At 47.6% G+C, this 27,440-nt stretch overlaps 1 protein-coding gene across 1 annotated transcript in view; it reads right to left on the reverse strand.

Moving 5' to 3' along the window:
• Positions 1-1,486: 1,486 nt before the first annotated feature.
• Positions 1,487-27,440, reverse strand: part of LOC142489886 (retinol dehydrogenase 7-like) — a 51,347-nt gene continuing 25,393 nt past the window's right edge. The window contains exons 2-5 of the mRNA XM_075591443.1: positions 16,625-16,962; positions 15,897-16,155; positions 14,177-14,340; positions 1,487-2,217 (exon numbers count right to left, since the gene is read on the reverse strand). Of these exons, the coding sequence (XP_075447558.1) occupies positions 1,997-2,217; positions 14,177-14,340; positions 15,897-16,155; positions 16,625-16,937 (957 nt within the window). The 5' untranslated portion in view covers positions 16,938-16,962 and the 3' untranslated portion in view covers positions 1,487-1,996. The remainder of the gene's footprint in view (positions 2,218-14,176; positions 14,341-15,896; positions 16,156-16,624; positions 16,963-27,440) is intronic.

Below are 27,440 nucleotides of genomic sequence, written 5' to 3' on the forward strand. Positions count from 1 at the left end.
GGGGGGGGAAAGAGCAGGCCCTGCGCATGCGCGCTGGGACCGCGGGGAATCGCCGCCATTTTTTTAAACTTTTTTTAATTTTTAATTTAATTAATTAACTGGCGCCCAGCCGGAGTCATCGCGGGCCATGGGCCATATGTTGTGCAGGCCTGGGCAAAGACATTCTGCCATCTGCTGGACACATGTTGAACTGCAACCACACATATCAGAATTCAGTCTGACATCTACAGTTGAAAATACAGATGTGATTAACAACTCACCAGCTTGCCGCGAGTTAGAGGGAATGTATATTGATTATATTACCTACGAAAAATGACAGATGGCCATGCTTTTGTCCCGTGAAGTGGTAGTGAACAGACAGCTACATCTGTATGTCCAGTTTTACATGTTTGATGTGCCTACGATATATTATCACTTTGTGAGAGCACATTTTTGAGATTCTTTATATTTTGTATCACATTTTTATACAGTATTGCACTATTTTGCATATTTTTTTATTATCTCTTTCCAGTATTTGCGCTACCCTTGTTTCTAAGATCTCAATTCTCCTGGAGTGTCAACTTAAATTCCCATGGTTAGTATAGCTAAGTGGGTGATACCAATGACGCTAGACATACAGTAGGTGATCCTGGTGTTGTATCATGTGGTGCAGTAGTACTGCAGTCTGTGAGAACTGTATTTGTGTTGATTCCACTGTCCCTAGGATATTGTGTACATAGAGAGGAGGCATTTGTTAGATTATTTTGTTATGTATGAAGATATTCCTAACAAGATCAATGGGGACATCAAGTTTGTTTTTTTAGCAGAGGGAGGATATAACCCCCTGAGTGATGCAAGCAACACACACACTGCCCCCTGTCAGGTGTGTGTATATATATATATATATATATATATATATATCATTGGTTATATCACACCCATTGTAGTTTTTCCCGTGTTCTTACTTCAAGCCAAGTGTGGCATATAATTTAGTCATAAAGGACTCAGGCCCCCTGCTCAGCAATAGGTATCAGTCTGGGGCCTGGAAAAGGAGGAGTTACACTAATATCATAAGGCTCCCCTGTAGCTATTATTTTAAGCTCCCCCATTCTATCTGTCAGGTTTTTCGCCTTAGCAAGCAAGCATTTAAGATTTTTTTTTCCCCAGCCTGTGCTACTGTTATCTTATCTGCTCCTGCCTTTCTACTCCAATTGGATTTAGTCTTTAGAAGTTTTCTAGTATTATCTGTATTTAATATGGGTGTCTCTCTGCTTGCCAAACTCCCACTTGCCGTCGTTCTTCCTCCATGATCCCTTGCTATTTCCCTATTCTGTCTACTTTATTATCTGGTTTTTGTCTCTCCCCCCCACCCGTTCATTTAATTAAAATGTAAGAAATATACGTTTAAGTTTCACTTAGTGTAGGTACAAATCATACTGAATGAAGTCTGGCAAAAGTTGCATGTGAATTACAGTATACTGGCAAATAAAGTCACCCAGGAGGTACATTCATATTAAGAAACATTATATTTGATATCACATTGGAAGCAGGTTATTTTCTGTTGACAGGTTCAGATAATTATACTCTTTATGTTCATGTGTCTATATTAAATAATGTTATGTTTCATAATGCAGCTTCATCATTTTGCCATCTGATCATGGTATAAGGGAACTTGTTGCTGAATGTGGTGTTTGGTTGTCTATAGGTTTCTATAACAAGAAAGAATGGTAACCAAATTGGTCCCTTTTGTGAAAAAAAGGAAACTTAAATGGACTAATACATGATTTACATTATACAAGCCTTTTGAACCTCACACATATCAGCTGTCAGGTAGCATTTAGAACCATGTGAGAATCTGTAGGTAGAACTCTGAGTTTCAAAAGCTTCTCTACTATAAACCATGTGTTAGTTCAATAAATGGTATCATACTCGCTATTGTTTCTATTAATTGGCCTATATACACGTAACATTAAAAGGACAATCTGTATTGTGTATTGTTGAGCACTCAGAAATAACATTACTCTGCTCTCTGAGCTGGTTTGGGTGCAGCGCGACATAGCACATAATCAGATAGAATTGTAGGGAGGTAAGAAACAGGAATGTAGAAGAGCTTGCTGTCCCAGCCAGCGGAGTATCTCGTCCAGGGGTAAACCGCAATCAGGGCATGTTCCATGCAGTCTGTGACCTTGTACAGCTTGGAGTTAGCAGTTTCAACCAAATTGTCCAGGTTCTGGACCCCTGTGTGCACATAAAAGACAGAAATGAAACATTATTAGGGTTGTTAATAAAACCTGGCATCACCTTAGTTTAGTCAATGTATTTCTCATTGTACTTAGAGGTAACAAAACTAATTGTAAGTGTAGCCAGGCCACCTATGGCTACTATTCTACCCTTCTCCTGGCAGTAAGTCGGGGAGAGGTAATTGCTCTTCCGTGGGAGATCACCTTCAGTTCCCTGGTGCCTACCGCAGATGGAGGCACTGCACTGCTAAAGATATGTGGGGTATAAACCCCAGAAGCCTAGTCCTGTGTCCCCACTACCATTTGTGGATGACTCAGCCTTCCTGTTACCAGCAGGTATCATGCACCACAGACGTACTGTAGTAATGGCCATAAACTCCCACCGGGTGGGGGAAACACCAATACATTTGGAGGTGCTGCTGAGATCTGTTACCCAACAGGACAGACTTTCAGCGAAACAAGGCTGGAAGTAACAAGGTATGCTTCCAGAACAAGTGCTGAAATTGAAGGAGGGAGGCTAGGTGTAGCGTCTGAGTGATCCGCCCAGTGAACGGAGCTATGTCCTAGACTGCCCTATTGGGTGAATGGTCTGGAGACACAAAGGCTATTGCTGTTCCAAGTAGCGCTGAGGTGGGTAGTCGGGATGCCTAAAGGGGGTGCTCTGGTTAACTGAGTCCCAGGGACCTCTGGGGAAGGTCAGCGATACTGGCAGCCTGGAGGGGCACATAAGGGTACTGGATAGGGAGTATCTTAGGTGGAATGTCTGAAGTATAAGGTGTCTAGACCCCCAGAGTACCACTAGCCTTAGCCAGACCATGGAACCACAGAGTGCTTGTAATGGACAGTAATCATGTGCAGCGTATCAAGATGGAGCTGTGCTAGCCTGGGGTTTAAATCTACTCTTGGTAGATCACAACCATGTGCTGTAAAGATCCACAGGAAATAGATTCCCGTTGGAATTACGATTCCTATACAGTCAGACAATGGACTGTGCTCAAAACGGAGGTTCCCTTGTCCGGGAATGCACCACGTGAGGCACATCATCCAAGATAGCGGTAACCACCGAGAATGGGAAATGCATTGGAGGTTTGCAGAAAATCTGCAAGCCTTGTTGCAAAGTTCTGCAAGGTTCTGGCGTGAAAGCCAGGGCCCCACCCAAGAGACTTGACTGGCTCAGCCAGGAGTCAGTCATGCCCAGTCCATGTTGCTGAGAGCCCCTCCTCTATTCTCCACCAGAGGGAGGGGGCACACCATTAGCCAATGTCTAAAGACATTGGAGAATAAGGGAGGTACCGGATGTAGAGGACCGCACCTCTGTTATTTGGAGCCTGGCAAGCAAGAGGAGTGAGCTACCCATTACTCGTGTTCGTGCTTACAGAGAAAAGCTGACCATGTCAAGCAATTTGGACTTTATGCACTGTCGACTACCAGGAGGACTCCTGGTGGTGAACATAGAAGGGGAGAGGTTCTGCAGATGCCTACAGTATGTCCCAAGTGTGATTTCCCAGGCGGCGAACTGACCTGGGGAGCCAAGTGTGCTCACTGTGGAGCACGTTTCCTGAAGCCCACGCGGCCTACGAGATTTGCTGAAAAAGATGAGACTGACCCCACTACTTGGGTGGGCAATGATGCTAAAACAAATTAGTCTACCTCAACAATGGAGGCTTCGGAGGGCCCGTGTGCCCTAAACATGGCCCAAAGGAACAGAGTATCCCGGTGACTACAGAGCTGGCTGATACGGTTCCAGACCCGGTCCCCGCAGAGGAACCAGAGACAGGCGGTGAATTGGAACCAGCCCACGAGCACCCGGTTAAGGTGACTGCCTGGGGTGATGAGACACCGTTGTTCTCAGAAGCTCATGAGCCGGGACCAGCTCTGCTGATTGCCACTGGTGACTCGGAAATAATCCGGTGTCTCTCCCCTGCGGAGGTGTCCCTGCCTTCCTCCCATGCCAGCAGCAGAAGGTCTTCCATGGTGTTTCGACCGCTGTCGAATCTGCTGATGTAACGCCTGAATACCCGCAGACCTGGCCAGTCCCCAATACTGAGGTGGGTAAGGGTATAACACGCACCCACAGCAGTGAGGGCATGCCCGGAGTGTGGTATGATGCGTTGCCGGGCCTGGCGAGAAAGGGTTAACTTGATACTTGCTGTGTCCGGGGTGCCAGAAGTCCAAGGGTAGAGATCCGAGAGCCGTAGGTCAGGGGTAGGAGAGAGCTACGTAATAAGATCCACAGTCGAGTAGCGAGGAACACCAAGTCAACGAGAGCCAAGATCAAATCCAAGGGTATCCAACGGGGGCAGGGACAGGAACTAGAGCTGTAATACAGAAGAGATCTAGGCATAGATGACCGAACAACCGAAGCCACAGAAGAACTATGCAGAGTGAGGAAGGAGAAGGCAGACTGGGGTTATATATGCAGGAGGACCAATGAGAGCACGAGGTGGAGCGAGCAAGCCCAGGGATAGGTTCAGGTGCCCAGAGTGGGAGTCAGCCAGGTGAGTTGTGGGGACAGCCTGTAGCTGATGGGAGGTGGAGCCAGCGGTGCGTGAGGACGGCAAAGAGGATCGGGTGCACGCGCGCCCTGTAAGGTTCCCGTGCGCACTCCCCGGCCGCGTGTGGGAGGATGCGGCGTGCACCGCGGAGGAGCGGCATGGCGTCCAACCGGAGGAAGTAAGGAGCCGACGGGAAGGGGGTCTGGGACGATCGGCCACACTTGGAGCCTGGGTGACGGGGACTCGCTGAGAGGCGCGTGTCCCCCGATCCCTTACAGTACCCTTGAGGATTGGACTCCGGACGATCCTCCCAAGGTTTGGGAGGAAATTTCCGATGAAATTGTTTAAGAAGAGCTGGGGCATGAATGTGATGACAAGGTACCCAGGAACGTTCCTCCGGATCATATCCCTTCCAATGAACGAGGAACTGAAGTTTGCCCCTAGAAAACGTGAATCGAGAATGGAGTGAACCTCAAATTCTTGTTGCCCTTGTATTACGATGGGGTTGGGTCTATGAGAACGGTCCGGAAAATGTACATTCTGAATGAAGGGTTTCAGAAGGGAAACGTGGAACACTGAGGGTATCCCTATGGTGGGAGGTAGCGAAAGTCGATAGGCTACTGGATTGATCCGTTCAAGGACCTTTAAGGGACCCAAGAATCTGGGCACCAGCTTCTGAGAAGGAGTTTTAAGTTTAATATTTTTTGAAGAAAGCCAGACAATGTCTCCAGGTTTGTACTCCGGAGCCACCTGACGTCGCCGATCTGCTTGAGCCTTTTCTTTTTGGACGGCCCCTTGCAAGGCTTTTTGAATCTTTTTCCAGGAGTCTTGTAGATTAGAAACTTGGATATCTGCTGCAGGTACACCAGAGGGCAGGGAAGAGAGAGGAAGGCTTCTGGGGTGGAACCCAAAATTAATTAAGAAAGGCGACTCTTGTGTGGATTCATTCTTCAACAAATTAATTGCGAACTCCGCCCAGGGTAGTAGGTCTACCCAGTTGTCTTGAGATTCTGACACAAAGCATCTGAGATACTGCTCCAAGGTCTGATTAATTCTCTCCGTCTGGCCGTTGGTCTGCGGGTGGTAACCCGAGGAGAAGAGGAGGGATCTGCCAAGTCTCTGAGACAATGCTCACCAAAACTTCGAAATGAATTGAGTACCCCTGTCCGAGACAATGGTGAGTGGAACGCCGTGTAGCCTGAAAAATTCTTTAGAAAATATGTCAGCCAAGGTAGCTGAATTGGGGAGACCTTTGAGGGGTACAAAGTGTGTGTGCTTGGAAAATCTGTCCACTACTACAAGGATCGTATTCATCCCCTTAGAAGGAGGAAGTTCCACAATAAAGTCCATGGAAATATGCTTCCAAGGCCGTTCCGGAATAGGAAGGGGAAGGAGAAAACCGGATGGCTTGTGTCGGGTGGACTTGCTCTGAGCACAGACTGGACAAGCTCTGGTGAAATAAAAAATGTCTTTGCTCATATTAGGCCACCAAAAGGTCCGTTTAATAAGATCCACTGTCCTCTTGAAGCCAGGATGACCAGCTGATCTGGAAGAATGCCCCCACTCCAAGATCTTGTGGCGAAAATGTGGAGCAGCGTACAGACGTCCTTCTGGCACCTTAAATCTCCTAGGGATATGAGCCTGGGCTTTGGTGATCTCATCCAGGATGTCGAAAGTATTGGCAGAAATAATGTATTTTGCAGGAAGAATAGACTCTGAAGATTCGTTAGATCCTTCCTCTGTAGAGAACTGGCGAGAGTGCATCGGCCTTGGTTTTCTTGGTACCCGGAATTTAAGAAATCGTGTAACTGAAACGAGAAAAAAAAAGTGCCCAACGTGCTTGACGGGATCCCAGACAACGAGCCCCCTCAATATACAATAAGTTTTTGTGATTGGTGAGACTTGCTACTGGCTCTTTGGTACCCTCAAGGAGGTGTCTCCATTTTTGCAAGGCTAACTTCTCTCGGCCGAAGAGAATTTCCTAGAAAAGAATCCACAAGGATAGAGTCTTTCTTGGGGTGAGGACCTTTGCGAGAGTACCGCCCCAGCTCCCACATCCGAAGCGTCAACCTCAATGGTGAAAGGAAGAGACGTGTCTGGGTGACGAAGGATGGGGCAGAGACGAAAGCTTTTTTAAGAAACTCAAAGGCTTTGATGGCATCTGGGGACCATGCTGCTGGATCAACCCTTTTTTGGTGAGAGCGGTAATGGGTAGCGCGACAGTGGTGAAATTACGGATGAATTTCCGATAGTAGTTTGAAACCCAAGGAAACGCTGGACGGCTTTTAAGGAGTTCGGCAACGGCCAATCTAGAACAGCCTTCAATTTCTAGGGATCCATGGTGAAGCCTTTGTCGGAAATTATATAGCCAAGGAAGGCTGTGGATGATCGGTGGAAGAGACATTTTTGCATCTTCGCGTAGAGGCTATTGGCACGAAGCCGAGCGAGGACCACCCTGGTGTGACGAATGTGGTCCTCCAGGTTTTTGGAGAAAATGAGGATATCATCTAGGTATACGATGACGAAAACACCCAAAATGTCCCAGAAGATGTCATTCATAAATTCTTGGAAGACGGCTGGGGCATTTCAGAGACCGAACGGCATCACTAGGTATTCATAATGACCCGTACGTGTGTTGAATGCAGTCTTCCACTCGTCACCCTCGCGTATTCGGATTAGATTGTAAGCTCCTCTCAGGTCGTGTTTGGAAAATATAGAGGCTCCTTGGAGCCGGTCAAAGAGTTGTATTGTATTGTATTGTATGTCTTTATTTATATAGCGCCATTAATGTACATAGCGCTTCACAGTAGTAATACATGTGGTAATCAAATAAATAACAGATAATATAATATAAATAACAGGTCATGGGAATAAGTGCTTTAGACATAAACATAACTTTAAGGAAGAGGAGTTTACAATCTAATTGGTAGGTAGGGAGAACGTACAGAGACAGTAGGAGGGAGTTCTGGTAAGTGCGTCTGCAGGGGGCCAAGCTTTATGTATCATGTGTTCAGAATGTTCACAGTGCTATTCGTATGCTTCTTTAAGCAAGTGTGTCTTAAGGTGGGTCTTAAAGGTGGATAGAGGGGGTGCTAGTCGGGTACTGAGGGGAAGGGCATTCCAGAGGTGTGGGGCAGTCAGTGAAAAAGGTTTAAGGCGGGAGAGGGCTTTGGATACAAAGGGGGTAGAAAGAAGACATCCTTGAGCAGAACGCAAGTTCCAAGATTAGAGGAAGAGGATACCGGTTTTTACCCGTGATTTTGTTAAGCCCACGAAAGTTGATACAGGGTCTTAGGGAGCCATCCTTCTTCACGAAGAAGAAACCCGCCCCGGCCGGGGAAGTAGAATTCCGAATAAAACCTCTCTTGAGATTCTCCTGGATGTAAGTCGCCATAGCCTCGGTCTCGGGCACGGAGAGGGGATACGACTTAGACTTAGGGAGTGTGGCTCCAGGAATTAATTTGATGGGGCAGTCGTATGAGCGATGAGCTGGTAAGACTTCCGCCTGAGTCTTGTTGAAGACATCCAAAAAATTAAGGATATACCTCAGGCAGGGTAGAGAGAGGAGGTGAAGAAGCGTCGAGACCAGCGAGCATGCTAACGGGAGGAATGACCGCCTCCTTCAAGATAGGACCCCACTGGATCGGTAATTCGTCTGTCTAATCGACACGCGGGTTGTGAAGCTGGAGCCACGGCAATCCCAAAATGACCTGGACAGTAGGTGAGTGGAAGACATCGAAGATGATGACCTCCGTATGACCATCCGCGGTGGTCAGGGTGAGAGGAACAGATTCCAATATTATAAACGCTGGTTGGAGCGGTCGACCATCGATAGGCTCAAGACCGATGGGTGACTTTTTCTTGACTAACGGAATTTGATTGTTGCAAGCATAGTCGTGATCCAAGAAGTTGCCACCAGACCCGGAGTCGATGAAGGCTTCCACTGCTACCCGGACATTGGGACCCTCGAGAGTTATGGGCAGAAGAATTCTGTTCGGTAGCTCTTTGGCAGGAGAGGGGCAAGGAGATATGGTACCCAGTAAAAGCCCCTCAATCTTTACTGGGTGTTCTCGTTTCCCGGTCGCAGGTGACAGTGACGTAGTTGGTGTTCCAGGGACCCACAGTAGAAGCAGAGACCCCCATTTCGGCGGCGTGTTCTCTCAGCGGTCCGGAGCTGCTGGCTACTGATCTGCATCTGTTCAGGGGCGTCCAATGCAGGAAGAGGCAAGGGAGGAGATCTAGGAGAAGCAGACAAGGGCAGCATAAAACGGGGACGCTGGCGCTCCTGGCGTCTCTCTTGAATGCGCTGGTCCATCCGGATGCTGAGGGCAATAAGGTCCTCTAGAGATGAGGGACGAACGTGAGCTGCCAGGTCGTCCTTGAGGCATTCGGACAATCCCTGCCAATATGCCGCGGAAAGGGTTTCATCATTCCACCGAGTCTCTGCAGCAATGGTGCGGAACTCCACCGCATAACTTGCAGCCGACCTGCGACCCTGGGAGAGATGAAACAAGGAAGAATTGGCAGTTTCCCTACGCGCTGGTGTGTCAAAGACCTGCTGGAACTCTCGCCGAAATCTAGGGTAGTCTTGTGTTATCTCAGCTCTGTGCTCCCAGAGAGGTGAAGCCCAAGCGAGAGCGTCGCCCGTCAGCAGGGCGTAGACATAGGCCACCTTAGAGCGATCTGTGAGAAACCGAGATGGGGACATCTCGACCTGGACGTCACATTGGTTCAAGAATCCCCGGCAAGTAAGGGGATCTCCGGCATACCAGTTGGGAGGTGGAATACGTGGCTCCGGAAGGCCCATAGGTACTGGGGCAGGAGGGGACGGTGCAGCTGACAAGTTCTGCAGGGAGAGGTTAGAAAGCTGCTGTGCCACGGCCGTGACTTGATCGCTTAAAAATTGCCAGTGATCCATAGATACACCTTGGCCACCTCAGGGGTGTCTGCATTTGTTGGTCTCTGCATAATGTAACGCCTGAATGCCCGCAGACCTGGCCAGTCACCAATACTGAGGTGGGTAAGAGTATAACACGCACCCACAGCAGTGAGGGCGTGCCCGGAGTTTGGTATGATGCGTTGCCAGGCCTGGCGAGAAAGGGTTAACTTGATACTTGCTGTGTCTGGGGTGCCAGAAGTCCGAGGGTAGAGATCCGAGAGCCGTAGGTCAGGGGTAGGAGAGAGCAGCATAGTAAGGTCCAAAGCCGAGTCCAGGTAGTAGCGAGGTACACGAAGTCAACGAGAGCCAAGATCAAATCCAAGGGTATCCAACAGGGGCAGGGACAGGAACTAGAGCTGTAATACAGAAGAGAGCCAGGCATAGACGACCGAACAACCGAAGCCACAGAAGAACAATCCAGAGCGAGGAAGGAGAGGGCAGACTGGGGTTATATATGCAGGAGGACCAATGAGAGCAAGAGGTGGAGCAGAGGCCTGTCTGAGCAAGCCCAGGGATAGGTTCAGGTGCCCAGAGTGGGAGTCAGCCAGGTGAGTGGTGGAGACAGCCTGTAGCTGATGGGAGGTGGAGCCAGCGGTGCGGGAGGACGGCAAAGAGGATCGGGTGCACGCGCGACCTGTATGATTCCCGTGTGCGCGCCCCGGCCGCGTGTGGGAGGATGCAGTGTGCGCCGCGGAGGAGCGGCATGGCGTCCGACCGGAGGAGGTAAGGAGCCAACGGGAAGGGGCTCTGGGATGAGCGGCCGCACTGGGAGCCTGGGTGACGGGGACCTACTGAGAGGCACGTGTCCCCCGATCCCTTACAGCTGACTGATGATGTTAAGGAACTGAACATCCTAATGGCTACAAGAGATGGAGGAGCCCGGCAACCATAACCACGAGACCTAAGAGTCGGATGAGCCTACCCGTGTTGGAGGTATCAAGAGGCCGATCCAGGGATTCTCCGGTACAGATGGCATACCCGTGCAACGACCAGATGTCGATGTGTTTCAGGTGTTGGATCTGGAGTTGTTCCAGGACCCCGCGATACCTGCCGGAGATGACGTCCTACTACTTGTGACCGCTGGGGCAGAGGAGAAGCCTTTGATTTCCACTCCGGTGAGTACCGCTATAGCTCCGGTTAAAGGAACTGCCTTTATGCAATCCCTGAAGGAGCGTTTGGCCCATAAGCAAGTGGCTACTGCATTAGCTTTGACCCTAAGACAGAAAGCCCTCCGGTATGGCCGAATGTTTCAACCCCTGCTTTTTTGGACCCAGTACCGGAAATATGTAATGGACCATTGGCTTATGCCCAAACTGGCACCTACACCCCATGTTTTCCACATCACATTGGTGTCAGGTTCGGGCCTTATATCCACAAAGATTGCTGACCAGGACTCTGTTAGTTTCAGGCCCCTTACCCCATGACCCAGACCGCTGATTCCCATGTACGTTGCCGGTCCCCTTTTTTTCACAACCCCTAAGAAGATTTCCGATGAGGAAACCCAAACTACCAGGCCGGCCGAGGGTGGTGTGCTGCCGGGTGAGGCAGATCTGGCTGACTGGGACTATTATTCTTTAAGGAGGAGTAAGAGTGTGGCCCAGTCTCTCAATCCTTCCTCTGACTATCGAGTGTGAGGAAATGATTATGATAGAGGGTATGATGCGGCAGAGAGTGTTGCGTCTGGGGGAAGTCAAAAAGCAATGTCGGTAGTATCTAATGTGTCAGGGTTCTCATGCACCACAACACACACAGGGTACATGTCGTACATGGATCGCACCAGATTTCTTCTAGAGATGGATGATGTGGTAGATAATTGGTGGGTGGAAGGAAAGTTCTGTCCCGAGGAGGCCGTAGAGGCCATGAGATGCAGAGGAAGGGAGATAAGGTTGGGTATAGTACAACCCAAGGGAGTGGCCTTAGACGATTACGAACCCCCGATTCAAGAACCAACGTTCTAGGTTCAGCCAGGCCAGGCTGAAGGTCATCGGTTAACTAAAATTAGCCGAGCGGCATGTTGTACAGAAGTACATACTCACATGGGTTCAAGTACCTCTATGTCCCTGAACCGTTGATGAGGGAGATTGACGAGAATAGGGAAACATGGCTGATCGAGGCCGTTAGGGCCTATGCTCTAGAACATAGTAGGAATAACTTCCATAATTTGGAAGAAAGAGTGACCTACATAGTCGGAGTGTAGAAAGTAGGGAGATCAGTGTACATGGACCGGGTGGAGTATGTATCTGAACGATACCCTAAGCGGATGTTCTGTGAGTGATGATTCAGGAGCCTTAGTTAGAAAACTGGACCCTGAGCACTATTATTGAGGAGGCAGCTATTTTATGGTTGTAGTCAAATAAAGCTGCTAATGGTTCCAGTAAGCTGTAATGACTGTGTTCACAGAGATGTATCATGTACTGTATAGTAAATGTGATATCAATCATGTGAATGTTTTGTTGTTATGTTCAGGTTACCTTCAAGGATGGCACCTGAAAATTTAGGACCAAAGTGGGGTAGTTGGGAGTCCACCAGAGGGAGAGTGTAGTCAGGTCACTTACGGCTACTATTATACCCTTCTCCTTGCAGTAAGCCCTGATACAATCAGGCTGCCAGTAGTTGATATGGGGGTTTATGGGGGTGCGGGACTTGAGTGACAGCGGGAGACGGTGACATCAGACCTGGGCATGACCAATCATGAGACAGACCTGGTGCCCTCCTCCTAGCTATACTTAAAGGCAGTGCCATCCTAAATTCAGGAGTGCCTTCTCCTACTTGAGGAAGGCAGGTCACACATCCCCCTCCGGGGGAGAGTGAGTGTGGACCATACCGCTGCCTCTGCAAGGAAGGCAGGGAAAAGCTAGGATGGCTGCGGGTGCCCTTGGCCTCTAGTGATGGCAAAGGAACCATCCTTCAGTGGGTACCTAATAGTTGCTGCATTGGGCAGAACCCTGCCGTGTACTGTACTGTACAGAAGAGATAATAAACCATTCCTGTTGTTATACCTCCTGCCTGGTGCGTGACCTTACTGGGGAGAGGTAATTGTTCTACCTTGGGAGATCACCTTCAGTTCCCTGGAGCCTACGGCAGATGGAGGAGCTGCACTGCTAAAGGTATGTGGGTATGAACCCCAGAAGCCTTGTCCTGTGTCCCACTACCATCAGCGGACGACTCAGCCCTACTGTTACTAACAGGTATCATGCACCGTAGAAGCAGTAATGGCCATAATCTCCCACTGCATGGTTGAAACACTATTACGTAAGTGTAGCCAGGTTCCCCCCTTGGTCCCTTACCTTGCGGCGTGCAGGGAGGTTACGGCTGCATGTTAAAGGGGCCGTGCGCCTGCACAGTAGTGCAGCCGCCATGTTAGGGAGGTGCGCATGCACAGAAGATTGCAAGCAGCGGCGGCCATGTTAGAACATGATCCGCAGGGGAACTACAAGTCCCATAGTGCACTGCGGTCTGGGATCACATGTAGGCACCCAGCCAATAAGGCGACTCAGATCCTCTGAGGTGATTTGGATACATTTGGCGCGCTTAGCTCACGCTGACAGTTGAAGCCACGATAGGGAAGGGGAAGGTAGGGTCTGGGTGTCAGTGGCACCCAGACTAGGCCAGATTACCCCCTTAGGTCCAAGATAGGCCCAACTCACCTGATAGATTGTGGTTGCTACAGAGAATCCCATAGCTAGGGACATTTCACCTGTAGCTCCCTATAGTCTGCGTATCGCACCAGTGAAGATGCCGCGTGGTGACTTAAAGCCTGTGGTCTGTGACCAGACTATCTACATTAAGAGACTCTCAAAGGTGAGACCCTTCAAACGCAGAGGCGGACACCTTCGTGGATGACGACGTCTCTGGATCAGTGGATCCCTGTTGCTAGTCGGCCGGGTACTGGAGTACCCGGCAGGTACCTCAACTAAAGTGCACTAATGGTCCACAGGTAGCGCTACCATACACACTTTTGGGTGGGCCTTGACATTGGGTAAAAGGACATCAACGTATTGGTGCCAAGCACCCTTTGTATTGTGGGGGCACTCGTGGTGTATTGGGGTTGGGAGTGCTGTATGCTGTGTGGTATAGGTATAAGATATATATGTGTTCAGTAAAACCCGTTATTACATACTTGTGGTGTGATCATTGCCGGTATTAGTTCCTGTGTGGGGATCATCCCAAGGCAGGCAAGTGACACCCCAGGCTCCCAGAGGCAGAAGCTCAGGCCATCTGGCAGCCAGACAGGTAACGGCAGTACCGGTAGTCCCTTTAGTCAGGGGGAAGGATGGCTACATAAGCTTCATAGGCAGATATTTAATGTGACTTTTGTGTTCCTGTTCTCCGATGTGCAGTGCGTGGCACAATATTACAAAGGGAGGAATACAAATTACTCCTGTAAATGTGTGACCTGAAAGTTTCCACTTCAGAAGTCATGTGATCACTGCAATCCTCATGCTGTCCCCTTCTACATCTCTCTACAAATGGAAATATTCCCTTCTACCCTTAATTCCAAAAAGACAAGCAGGGGGTCTCACAGTTCTGGTAATACTGCTCTCCGTAGTCCTTCTTGACCTCTGCAGGTAGATTCTCCCACAGCCACTTCATATATTTCTTATGAGGTTTTGAGACAGCCATCGAAGTTCTGAAAGCGCCAGGCTCAATGATGGACACTTTTACCCCAAAATCACAAAGCTCCCGTCTGCAGTGGGGGAAAAAATAAGAAAAATACATCATTACTATCGTTATGAAAGCAACCGTTCCATCAAATACCTAGAATGGAGTTGTGATAAGTATTTACCCATGCAACACCTCTGCTGTTTTATTTGTTCACGAACTAGATGGCAAAGTGACTAGTATTAGCAAGCATTAAACCTATACACTTTTCACCAGGATCCTGATTGTAATTGACAAAGCAATGCAGCAACAAATAGGGCAGATTTATAAAGTGGTTCTGAAATAAAACATTAGTGGCCATCTTTAATGAGCATTGCTAATATTATGTTCCATTCATGTTTTTCCATACAAGATAAGAGAGGAGTTTCCAATATGATATGGATGAAGTCACACTAGTATTAATTTTTAATTTCTGCTTTTGGTCTGTGTATGAACAGCACTCCTAATGGGAATTGTGATACTTGATAAATATATACATGATAGCATCAGTACAGTAAGTTACCATTAAATGAATAACTTTTGTCTGCAACAACTCAATGAGTCATAATGTTTATGCAACTAATAATTCATTGTTTTTGAGTTCTGGTCTGAAGTGTTTTTTCATATATTTATATACCAACATCTATCTTGTAGGGAGATTTGTATAATGGCATCATTAGAGTGTTAGTTCCCTAAAGAGAATGCTTTTTTTTGTACAGTATACAGTACATTTGGTCACACCCAATAGCACTGCTTTTGACACTGTGTATATATATATATATATATATATATATATATATATATATATATACACACATATACATATACATACATACACTGTACAGTATGTGGTGGGTGTTGGATTCAGAGCTGGCAGGGATTCTATGTGTTTGATTAGTTATCTTCACTGATACTGTCTAAAGCACTTTTGTGCTGGAAAAAACCTCATGCACCATCATGTTGATTCAATGTAGAACATCATGACTGCAATCTGAATTGATGAAAGCCAAGATTAACATTAGGCATTATTAGCATGTAACACCGATACCACAAGTTACTATACAGTGTTTAATCTTAGCAAACCTTATGTCCCATTAACATGAATGTGACTTACAATGTTTTTTTATTACACATATAATGTTCCAATCTTTTCAGCCTTTTTTCAACAAATGTGCAGAAAACAATTATTTTGTCAACACGTAATTTTATCCAGTTTTTAGATTTTGGATTTAAAAAATACTAGCTATATTTCATCTGGTCCGTGTTTATTCACTAAAGCAATGAGAGAAAACTCGTTTCACATGAAACGATTTGGTTTGTAAAAGACAATTAAGATACTGTATGGAAAATGTCTCTATTTCTTCCAGTGCTTGGATTAAACTGTTATTATGTTATCCTTCTTTAAAGAAGGACGTGCACATGATCTCATGACTGAGCATGTAATGTCCCATCTGGGGATAATAGAAACTTTTATAAAAAGAGTTAGGTAATCCATGGAAATATTGTGATTACGTCCTAAAGGGTTATATACTCTGAGGGCCACCCAATTACAGTCATAGTTCATGGCCATGCTCTGTAATGTTCCCTGTTCATGCTGCTCACCTTAGACTATCGGAGAATGCTTCCACGCCATACTTAGAGATGCAGTACCCTCCGCCAGCAATAGACAGTCTCCCTGCCATACTAGAAACATTGACAATACGTCCCTGGGCTTTTCTGATGAGATGCAGCAGATTCAGGGTCACGTCAATCATCCCCAGCAAGTTGACGTCCAGCACCTTGGCAAAATCTTCCTTCTTTTGCCATTCATTGGGGCATACGGCAATCGCTAACCCAGCATTATTTACTAAACCCCAGAGTCCTGCAAGATATGGAATAAGAGGGAAGTGTAGAAGGACATCAATAATAAAAACAATGTTTTTTTTCTGTGTTTTGACACCAAATAAATGAGAGATCCTTAATCATATTCAGAACATGCAAGTTTAATTGGAGCGCTCCTTCTGAGAACATGTCACTTTTTTTTCTTGAATTTCTTTATTTGGTGCATTCAAAGAAAATACCGTACATGTTTGCATGAGGTACATTGCAAGATTTTTGGTACAAGCATAGTGACACCATACAACATACTGTATTAGCAGTGTTACCCTTCATTGTATTTTATATCAATGCCTCCTATATCTGCGAATTAACAAGTCACTTATTAGGACATTTGCTCAGCATTTCCCTACTGATGCTGTAAAGTAAGTCTCTACACTACACAAAAATACCCCTTTTTGTGAGTGATCCCTATTACTAAATAACATTTTCTCCTGACATAAAGCTTCACTCACCTGCATCTCCTACAGTGCTAGTGACCCACTTGGCAGCAGAGATCACACTCTGGCTGTCTGTAACATCCAGAATTACTGTTTGCAGTCTGCTGGATGTCTCCTTCTTCAGGTCCTCTGCCCCTTTCTCTGTCAGACAAGTAGCCAGCACGCGCAGCCCACGCCGGTCCAGCTGCTTCGCCAGCAGGTTTCCAAATCCAGTGTCACATCCAGTGATCAGCACATATTTATCTGAGAGATTCTGCAGTGTCTGTCTCTGCCTGTGCCATCTGTACAGGAAAATCAGAGCCAGGAGCACCAGCAGAGGGAGCCACATGATGGGGGGGGGGTTCAGCTTCTTACTGTAATACAAATATATAACGGCAAAGTGTTTAATAATTATTAAATAGAGTTATATTTATCTCACTAGTTGTGCAACATTCTGCTTTTCTGTACTATCACGGTAAGTGCAGAGCTGCGAGGTCTGTATGCTATTTCATAAAATGAAAATACATTTTTTCCCTCCAGTGCTGTGGAATCAGATAGTTAAAAAATTTCCAGCTAAAGTGTGAACACAGTAAAAGCAGGGTTCCTGCGGTTAGGACTGGTATAGCAATGTGTGTTATGTATAGGGGATGGAAGCTAGCACTAAATACCAGTGACGGACTGGCCATCTAGGTAGGGTCAGTAAGGGGTCCATACACCACTTAACTTTAAATAAAGATTCCTTTATTACTCGGACTTGGAAAAACAAGTTTTTTGCTCATACTTTGCTCAGCAGTGCAAACGTCATAGATGTATGTATGTACTGTATGTCTTTATTTGTATAGCGCCATTAGTGTACATAGTGCTTCACAGTAGTAATACACGTGAGAGTCATATTACTAACAAATAATACAAATAACAGGTCAATACGTGCTTCAGACATAAAAGTAACGTTGAGGAAAAGGAGTCCCTGCTTTGAGGAGCTTACAATCTAATTGATAGGTAGGAAGAACGTACAGAAACAGTAGGAGGGCGTTCTGGTAAATGCGTCTTCAAGGGGCCAATGTTTATGTATACAGTGCAAAGTATCAGCCACGGAGCTACTCATATGCTTCGCTAAGTAGGTGTGTTTTAAGATGGGTCTTAAAAAGTGGATAGAGAGAGTGCTAGTTGGATATTGAGGGGAAGGGCCTTCCAGAGGTGTGGGGCAGCCAGTGAGAAAGGTTTAAGGCGGGAGAGGGCTTTAGATACAAAGGGGTAAGACATCATTGAGCAGAACACATGAGTCGGGATGGTGTATAGCAAGAAATTAGGGCTGATATGTAAGGAGGAGCAGAAGAGTGTAAAGCTTTAAAAGTTAGGAGGAGGATTGAGTGTGTGATACGGGGCTTGATAAAAGCCAGGAGAGGGATTTCAGCAGGGGAAATGCTGAGAGATTTAGGAAAAAGTAGAGTGATTTTGGCAGCAGCGTTTAGGATAGATTGTAGGGGAGACAGGTGAGAGGCAGGAAGGCTAGACAGCAGGAGTTTACAGTAGTGAAGATGGGAGAGAATGAGGGCCTGTGTAAGAGTTTTAGCAGTCGAGCAAAAGAGAAAAGGGCGTATATTTGTAATATTGCGGAGAAAAAAACGCCAGGTTTTGGCTACCTTTTGAATGTGAGATAAGAATATGAGAGTGGAGTCGAGAGTGACTCTGTGACAGCATGCTTGTGCTATGGGGTGTATGATAGTACTTCCAATAGTAATGTGGAAGGAGGTAGTATGGCCAAGTTTGGGAGGAAATATGAGGAACTCCGTTTTTGACATGTTAAGTCAAAGTTTAAGTCGACGAAGGGCAATTCAGTATGATATAGCGGAGAGACAGTCAGAAACTTTGGTCTGCAGAGTAGGTGTAAGATCAGGGGTTTAAAAATTAATTGTGTGTCATCAGCGTAGAGGTGATATTTGAACCCAAGAGATGTGATTAGATCACCTAGAGAGTGTGTAAAGAGAAAAGAGAAGAGGTCCCAGGACAGACCTGGGGAACCCCCACAGAGCTATCCATAGAGGAGGAGGTGTTTACAAAAGAGACGCTGAAAGTACGATGGGAGAGGTAAGAGGAGATTCAGGATACAGCTTTGTTATCAATACAAAGAGTATGGAGAATGTGAAGGAGTAGAGGGTGCTCCAAAGTATCAAATGCTGTAGAGAGGTAAAGTAATGTTAGTGTAATGACCATTGTCTTTGGCAGCATGGAGGTCAATAGTTTTTTTAGTGAGGGCTGTTTCAGTTCAGTGAGCAGTGCAGAAGCCAGATTGTAGTGGGTCTAGGAGAGAATAGGTCGTGAGCAAATGAAGCGAGTGAATACAAGACATTCAATCCATCAGTCTGAGGATGGTAGACTGAGGTTCGGATGGATTTAACCTCCAATAACTTCAGGACATCCTGCATTAACTTCGCCATGAAATTTGTTCCCTAGACAGTTTACATTACTTGGGGACGTCCTACCCGAGAGAATAGCTCTAACAGCCTGTGAGCAACCTGTTTAGCAGTGGTTGATCTCAGAGGGAAGGCCTCAGGATTTCTGGTGGCATAATCTATGAAAACTAGTATGAATTTATGTCCCTTCGCAGAGGGTTCTAAAGGTCCTACCAGATCTACACCAATCCTCTCGAATGGGACGGATACGAAGGGCAGAGGAACCAAAGAAGCCGGCTTCTGTCACTTTTGGCTAGTTAACTGGCATTCCGGACATGTCTCACATAGTTTCATGATGTCACCATGTATGCCTGGCCAGTAAAACCGGGACGAGATGCGGTACGTTGTCTTATCTCTGCCCAAATGACCACTCCATGGGAGAGTATGGGCAAGGGTAAACACTGTTTTAATCAAACCTTTAGGGACTAATATTTGTCGAATGACCTCCCCTGTTTGTGTAACTTATTCACATGATATAGGATGTCATTCAATAGTTCGAAATGTGGAAACACTCTTACACCTTGTTCATCCATTATATTGTCGTTGACCCATACCACCTTCTCATATTGTCTAGCCAGAGCTGGGTCATACCTCTGCCTCTGACGGAAGTCAGGAAGATCCAGGTCTGGCAAAATAACCGTATCTATCTGTTCCTCACCCTAGTCATCTCCTGCCATGACTTGCAGTCTTTGGGCTGACTAACGTTACCAAGAGTCCCAGCCTTTCTTAACCAGTCCTCTTTTCCCGCACGTCTCTGTTTACGTGTCTTTGGGACGCGGTGTCTATGGGGAAAAATCTCTGGGGAAAAATTGAACAAGTCCCCAGGCTTCTCCGGAACCGGTGAAGTAGGCTCTGTAGGAGTAGGGGCCAACAATGTTACGAAGTCGGGCCAGTCTCAGCCAATTAGAACAGGAGCACGTAGCCAGGGAGCAACTCCTACTAGCAGTCTAGCCTCTCGATCATTGATAAGGAGGAGTATGTTCGCCATCTGGTATTTCTTTGTATCTCCATGGATACATTCGATATTCCATGGAGCTTCATAGGAAAGTCGGTTGTTTGAAATTAGACCCTCCAGGATCAGGATTTTTCCAGATCCCGAATCCACCAGGGCTTTCACTGTTTTCCCCTCCAGAGATGCAGGAACCAACCACGGATCGTGGTCCCCTCGGAGAGAAGCCGTGGCAGTGGTTCTGCCATATGAACAGTTCATCTCATCATCTCCTGAGTCCGCAAACTCGGTCGTCAGCGGAAGCTCTCTACGGAGTTCGGCGTTTGGACCTCTCCGCTGTGGGACGGGATCCTCCCTTCTGTTTGGTGGTGGAATCCTCTCCACCGGATGGATGACGGGAGTCCAGGTTCTCAAGAAATACTGTGGGTGGTGTCCTCCCTTGAGGGATCCAATGGCCTCGGATCCGGGATGGGCGTCTCTGCCGGAGTTTGTACCAGGACCCCTCCGAGATGGGAAAGGGTCTTCCGATCTGGTTGACTGGACCTCCCGAGCTGGCGGGTTGTAGATCCCTCAATTGTCTTCTCTCCTGCCTCTGGCATCACAGGAAGCAGCTGGTGTTTGCACGGACCGATCCCAGCTATCCTGTTGGCTGTCGTCGCCAAGAACGTTTTCCACCAAGCAGACTGCTGAATTCAGGGAAGTTGCAGCATGTCTTTTTACCCAGGAGCGGGAGGAGGGGGGCAGTATTTGTATGAACTGCTCGAGCACAAATTGTTCCAGGATCTCTGCCTTGGTATGCTTCTCTGGTTACATCCACCTGGTACATAAGTCTACTAAGCAGTGGGCTATGATCCGGGGTCTGCCTCTGTTTGCTGATAGTCCATTGCCTCATCTGCTGGAAGAGCCTGGTAGGCTGCCTGAGCTTCTACTATGAGGAGTGGAGCCAGAGACGTTACCCAGCGATCAACTGTCCAACCGTGAGCCATGGCTACCCTTTCAAAAGTGAGGAGGAATGCCTCTGGATCTGCGGTTGGCTTCATTTTAGGCAGCATCACCGGTGGGTTATTTGGAATCTCTGGTCTGACTGGGGCTGGACCTGGAGCCAGCATTTGGAGGAGCTTTTCTGTTTGCTGGGCATGCCTCTCGCTCTCGCTGGGCCTATTGCTCAGCTTGCCGGGCCTGCTAGCGCAGGAACTGAGAAAAAATCTCTTCCATTTTTTAAAAGTATGTGGCCCTTTGGATACAGGGGCTGTCTTAATCCCACTTCTGACACCACCTGTGGCGGGACGGCCTGTAACCGAGGTCAGGCAATAGTCCACACGTGTAGTTTCAGGTTAAAGCAAATCTTGAGTAGCTCTATTTCTCCACAGCATAACTAAACATGTGGGCACACTGTCCCTTTCAGGCATAAACAAAACATAGCAAAATAAATCCTGTTCCACATTGGGAGAACTTACTAACACTGCAAGCCTATCTATCAGGCTGGCTGGCTAATCCATTTACCAAACCGTTAACATATATCAAACAGTCAGAAAACAATATGAACAGTTCTTACTGTGATTTCAGAGATATAGTTGTGAATCCATCTGCATAGCAGCTTGTTTAGGATAGCTCTGAGACAGCCACCTGATTACCAGCAAAGACTTCCTTATAGCTCATTATGCTGGTTGTCAGGTGTCTGCTTACTACCTGACTTCACCCTGTCACACTGGCCTCTAGGTGAGGTGGGGGGGGGGGATTCGGGTTACATTTGGAGGCGCTGCTGAGATGTGAGACATGACAGGCTTTTAGAGCAGCAGGCAGCAGCAGCAGCAAGCATGCAGCAAGGGACCAGGCTCCTGAGGCTACACCAGAGACCTTGGGCACCCAGCCATGTGAAGGAAGGGGGGAGTCTCTCCCTTTTGCTTTACCAGAGAGGGGATAAGCCTAGACCCTTACCGAGAGACAGTGTTGGGGCATACCCTGAGGGTAAGATACTGGGGTGCGTGGTTACCCTTTACTCCACACATAGTCCTATAGTTGGGGCATACCTGAGGTGACCCCAGGGCATGTGTTTACCCTACTTTAACCAGTTTGTACACAGTGGGACAGTCTATTAGCTTGGGGTTAGTAGATGTTCCAGGGGCAGAGCGCTAGCCAGGGGTTAGTGTCTTTTCCAGATTCTATAGAGTTCGTGCTCACAAAGTGGGGCAGTGTATTAGCCAGGGGTTGGTACATGTCCCAGGGGTAGAGCATTAGCCCGGGGTTAATGCTTACTCCAGATTCTCCAAAATGGCATCCACCACAAGGGTGGGGGCATGTGCGTGGACTGCTGTCCAAGATGGCGTTCCCGCAAAGTTTTGCAGAAAGTTGCCAGCAAAGTGTAAGCTTTTGGCACCAAACGAAGGCACCGCCCAGTGAGCTGATTGGCCTACACTAATGCAGTGTGACATGCCCGTTTTTAATTGTTAGAATGTGAGTACATTATTTTATTGTTATAAAATCTTTACACCTTGAGTGATCTGTGCTATGCCAGTTTTTTTCTCTCAATATTGGGGCACTACATCCTGAAGACCTGATCCACTCTGATGAAAACTGCACCACCCATCTGCCACTGACTGTTTGAGTCAACCCTGCCTATTTGACTCTAACATCTTGTAAGTAGTCAATTCATCAGAGCCAAGTCATTTGGAGGCTTTTATTTGCACGTTGCCATTCTGCTGCACTTAAATGTTTTTTTGTTTCTCCCCATGTTCCCGTTGGATTTTGTGTGTTTTGCTGTTACTATGGGGGAAGAGTGAAGACTACCCCTTCCAGTGGGTTCCAGAGCAGGGGGTGAAACTGTATTTACTTACTACTTATTACTATCACTTTCTCACTTGTTTAAGTTTTCAATTAGTCACTTATTAACAGTGTCCACTTTTCATTTGTTTGCGCCTGTGTTCACTTTACCACTATACAATTAGCCAGGGGTTGGTACATGTCCCAGGGGTAGAGCATTAGCCCGGGGTTAATGCTTACTCCAGATTCTCAAAAATGGCGTCAACCACAAGGGTGGGGGCATGTGCGTGGACTGCTGCCCAAGATGGCGTTCCCGCAAAGTTTTGAAGAAAGTTGCATGCAAAGTGTAAGATTTTGGCACCAAACGAAGGCACCGCCCAGTGAGCTGATTGGCCTAGGTCAAAGCCAAACCCAGCTAAGTAATAGAAGCCCCAACTCTGACATCAACCCAGGGGAGGAGCTAGTGCGGAGCAGCCAATCGAGGCTGTTATAGGAGATGGGAGGGGTTTGCAGCGCAGACCCCAGAACCATTTCGTTTTGGAAGTGCTAGAGAGAAGAGCTGCTGCATACAGACGAGGCCTCACTGTGTTAAAAATGGCTCTATCTACTGGTCGAGTTGATTTGGAAGCGGCTAACTACATTCTCCCTGGCGGCTGCCTAGTGGTGAGAGTGGGAGGAAGCTACCATCTACGGTGCATCTGTGCACATTGCCACCTGCCTGGAGGGCCCTTCGACATAGAAGCGCGGTGCCAGCACCGTGGCACTTATTTCCTGCTGCCGGCTAGCCAAGTGCCCGCAGATACATGCCTGTTGCATTTGCGAGCTGTGACACCAACCGGTAACTGTTTTCCAGTTTCCCCCTACCGCAGATGCTGTGGGCCCGTGTGCCCTTGTGAGCACTGCCGGGGGCGTCGGTGGTCCGGTGCCACCTTATCATGATCCTACCTAAGCTGCGGAGTATGCTGTGGGCCCGTGCGCCCTAACGCGAATGTTGCGGCCTACGCCAATGCTACCGTCGGTCCCAGGCCTGGGACCAGTACCGACCTATGAGAGGGGTAAGTGGACTGCCCCAGTGGTGTCGGGTGTGGGTCCTTGAGTGACCGTGGAGCATGGTGGCTCCTTAAGTCTGGTCACCTGGGCAATTGGCTGACCCTGTCATCGCGTCCATGCTGCGGGACCTGTGGACGAAAGACCCCCACTTACCTGTGCAGCCCAGATGAGTTCCGGTCCAGAGTGTCTATTTGCTGGGACCTCGTGAACTCAGGGCGATGGCCAAATTCTCCCCGGCTTGAATATATTCATGCAGTCCTGACCAAGAGAAAAATCTGTCTCCTTCATACCCGTTCCTGCGGATGCGGGGGTTCCGGAGCCATTGGAGAGCTCCACAGCTTCAGACGACGTCGAGGAGTCCATCGACCGCCAGCGGAGACAACACTGGATGTCCCCTACCTTGGGTGAGCAGTCCAGTTCCTCTGTTGCAGGAGAGCCGGTTGTGGCCTACTCGCTGGTAGCACCGGTTGCGGCCTCGTCCGGTGCGCCGTCTGGTGACGAGCTTCCGGTCTTACCGGAAGTGATGTCATCAATGACGCCGGGCGGTGGTAACACCGGAAGTCTCGCGAGAATGATGGCCGGGAGTGACGTCACCAAGATGGCGCCCGCAGAGCTGGTCACACTACCGCTGGAGCCTGAAGCGGTGTGGGTAGACCTGGCCCCACCAGATGTCACCAGCAGCAGTAAAGAGAATCCCTGTGCGAAGGGAACGAAGAGTGTTTCTGCCTTGATAACTCCCCCTGCTGGACTTGGTAGAGGACATCGCTTGGCAGCAGCCGAGGCATCCCTCCCAGTTGAAAGAGAGGTGAAGCCCAGGACTGTATCCCCTAAGAAAGAGGTATTTGAGTCCCAGTCCCTGGACCTTGCTTTAAGTACAACTTCTGCTATTGCCCCATACTGGACTTAAAGGATTTAGCCCAGAGTCACTCAGCCCCTACCACTGCCCCGTCATCCACGTGTAGTTCTCAGGGTGTGAAATCCATTGATCCTGCTGTTCAAGGGTTTGTACTGACCAAATTTCCTGAAGAAATATATGTTAACAAGTGGTTAAATGATGGTTCAGATTCAGATGACAACAAATCAGTTTCCAGGTGTATTGAAAGGCTGGAAAGTAGAGGCTCCTATCAGTCCTTCAAGAGGTCCTCAGGGTCCCTGTCAGAGGCTTTTATAGTGTCATCGCCACCGAGGTCAGCAAGTGATTTGTTCCCTTTACCAGCCCAATCTGTAACTGCTGGATCTGAGTCTACCTCTCCAGAACCATGTCACTGGTAGTACCCCTTATTCCAAGTTTATGCCCCTGAGTTATGATACACAAGGTTCATACTGCGCAGCGGTTCCATTGTGGACCATTGGTGGGAAGAGGGAGCATTTAATATTGATGAAAAAGCAGAGATTCTCTTTAAAAGAGAGAACGAAATCAAGATGGGTGTCCGCCTCCCTAAAGGTTCTCCCAGCCTGGATAGAAAAGTTTATCCGCAAGACCCAGGGTTTTGGGTATTATGAGGAAAGGGGCAGGAAAATTGTCAAACTGAGCAGAGCTGATAGAGCAATACGTACCAAGTTTAGGCAGTCCCATGGGTATTATTTCCCGTATGTTCCTGAGCCTATCATGCAGGACATAGACGACAACTGGCGGGAATGGTTAAGGTTGGATGTTATAGATTATTTGCAGAGAAAGACCAGCCACAAAGACTTCATCACAGAATCCCTGATATATACCATCATGGGGGAGTGGATGATAGGGACGTGCATATTGAAAGACCGAGTAGAGGTACGCCAAGAAGCAGGTGTACCCAAAGTGTATTCAGTGTGGGTTGAAGAGTTTGACTGGCGGCCTGTTAAGAAGCCAGACCCAAGATATTATCTTTGAACCAGATTATATTGTTATGTGTTCCTACCATCCCTGATGTAAGTGGATGGTGCATTATTAATCAAGTCATGTAATTTTTCTGTCATTCTGCAGGTCTCCAGGATGACTGACGGTGCTCCTAAATTCGGACCCAAGTGGGGTCGTTGGGGTTTTTCACCCAGGGGAGGATGTAACAGGGTATGTCCCAACCTTGCCTGTTCCTCTCCACCCAGTGTACTGTATCTGCTTTTTAAACCCTGTTAAGATCCATTAATTAGCACGTTAATTTGTGGGCCCTTGACCCCCCTTCCTGCTTCCCTGGAAAGTGAAGGAAGGTCTGTGGTGACTCATGGCCTGTGTACAGCCCCTTGTAGGTGGGTACAGTCCATGAGCCCACCCCTTCTGGAATTTTCTAAAGGGAGTAGGCTAAAGTTAGAGTAGTTCCTTTGAGCTCCTCGTGGAGTGAGGATGTGCTAGAATAGTCTTCCTCTCCACCTTGGAGAGATAGAAGGGAGGAGTGTGTCTCTGTCTGATCCCTGGCTAGGGTGAAGGAGGAATGAAGCAGGTGGGAACAATGAGTCTTCCCCATTGCGGGGTAAGCATGTTCAATTGGCTGGCTAGTCAAGACCACCTGGAGCAGTGGAAGTAAGCACCGTCCAGAAGTCCTGAAGTGTATGCAGAAAACTGTGCTGCTAAGCTGTGTAAGATGTATGCTCCGAATAAAGATCCTGCAATTATACTTCAGCCTATGGTGTCAGTCCCTGGGCTGAGAGAAGGTATGTGCGTAGTGGTGGGTGCTGATGCCTACACTGTGGGAGCCATCACTACTGGAGGTGCTGAAACACCATGAAAGAACCAGTCCTGTCTAAGTCTCATAACATCCTGCAGACCACTCAGACCTCCTGCGAACCAACAGGTTAAGCACCAAACAGGGAGGTAACATGCTCCCTTCCCAGATACTGGCCTCTAGGTGAGGTGGGGGGAGGGGGAACACGGGTTACACATACAGATGTAGGGTTAATGTCATTTTCTGGTACCCATCCGCTGTAGAGGATTCCCTGCTTAAAGACCCCTGGGACGGGAGATATGTGGAGATACAGAGTGGTGGTGTGCTGTGTGCTGCATCTTGCAAACAGAGCTGACAAAAGCATCAACTTTCCATTTGGGCTGAGTATTGTGCAACCAGTCTCTTTAATAAGGGAGTGTAAAGTCCTCACTGAGTAAGAGTAAGTTGACGGACCGGGGTTTGGCCGTGCAGCCTCTATCCTCCCCACCTTCTCATCCCCCTCTCTATCGGGCACCGTTTGTTTGCGAGTGAACTGGTCTGCAGTTTACTTCCGGATCAGCAATATTGTGGCTTTCTTCATTTAGGAGGCTCAGCTGAAGGACTCCCTGTTGCTACCACTTATGGACTGCAATTGGTGAGATCAAACCAAGTACTTTTATGTACATTTTATATACTGGAAGTGCCTAAATATCTCTGTTTGTTCCTCTGGACTATATTTGGTGATTACACATTACTCTCCCCTCAATGAGCTAGTCCCCTTGTACAGTATATCAATGTGTGTATGGTTTGCAGGTTTTTCCTCTACTGAATATCATCTTGTGATTGGTCCTTTTGTTTTTTTAATCATTATTGTTTTTTATTGCATTTATATGTTTTTATTATCTATCTCAAATTGTTTATCAAGTTAGGGGCATTTATTATCACTCCCTGATTCATGATATATTGTCCTGTTTTTATTACTTATATGCCACTCCGACATATGGGACTTTACATTGTTTGGCAAT

This window comes from Ascaphus truei, chromosome 3 (assembly GCF_040206685.1).
Source record: "Ascaphus truei isolate aAscTru1 chromosome 3, aAscTru1.hap1, whole genome shotgun sequence".
NCBI classification, from domain to species: Eukaryota; Metazoa; Chordata; class Amphibia; order Anura; family Ascaphidae; genus Ascaphus; species Ascaphus truei.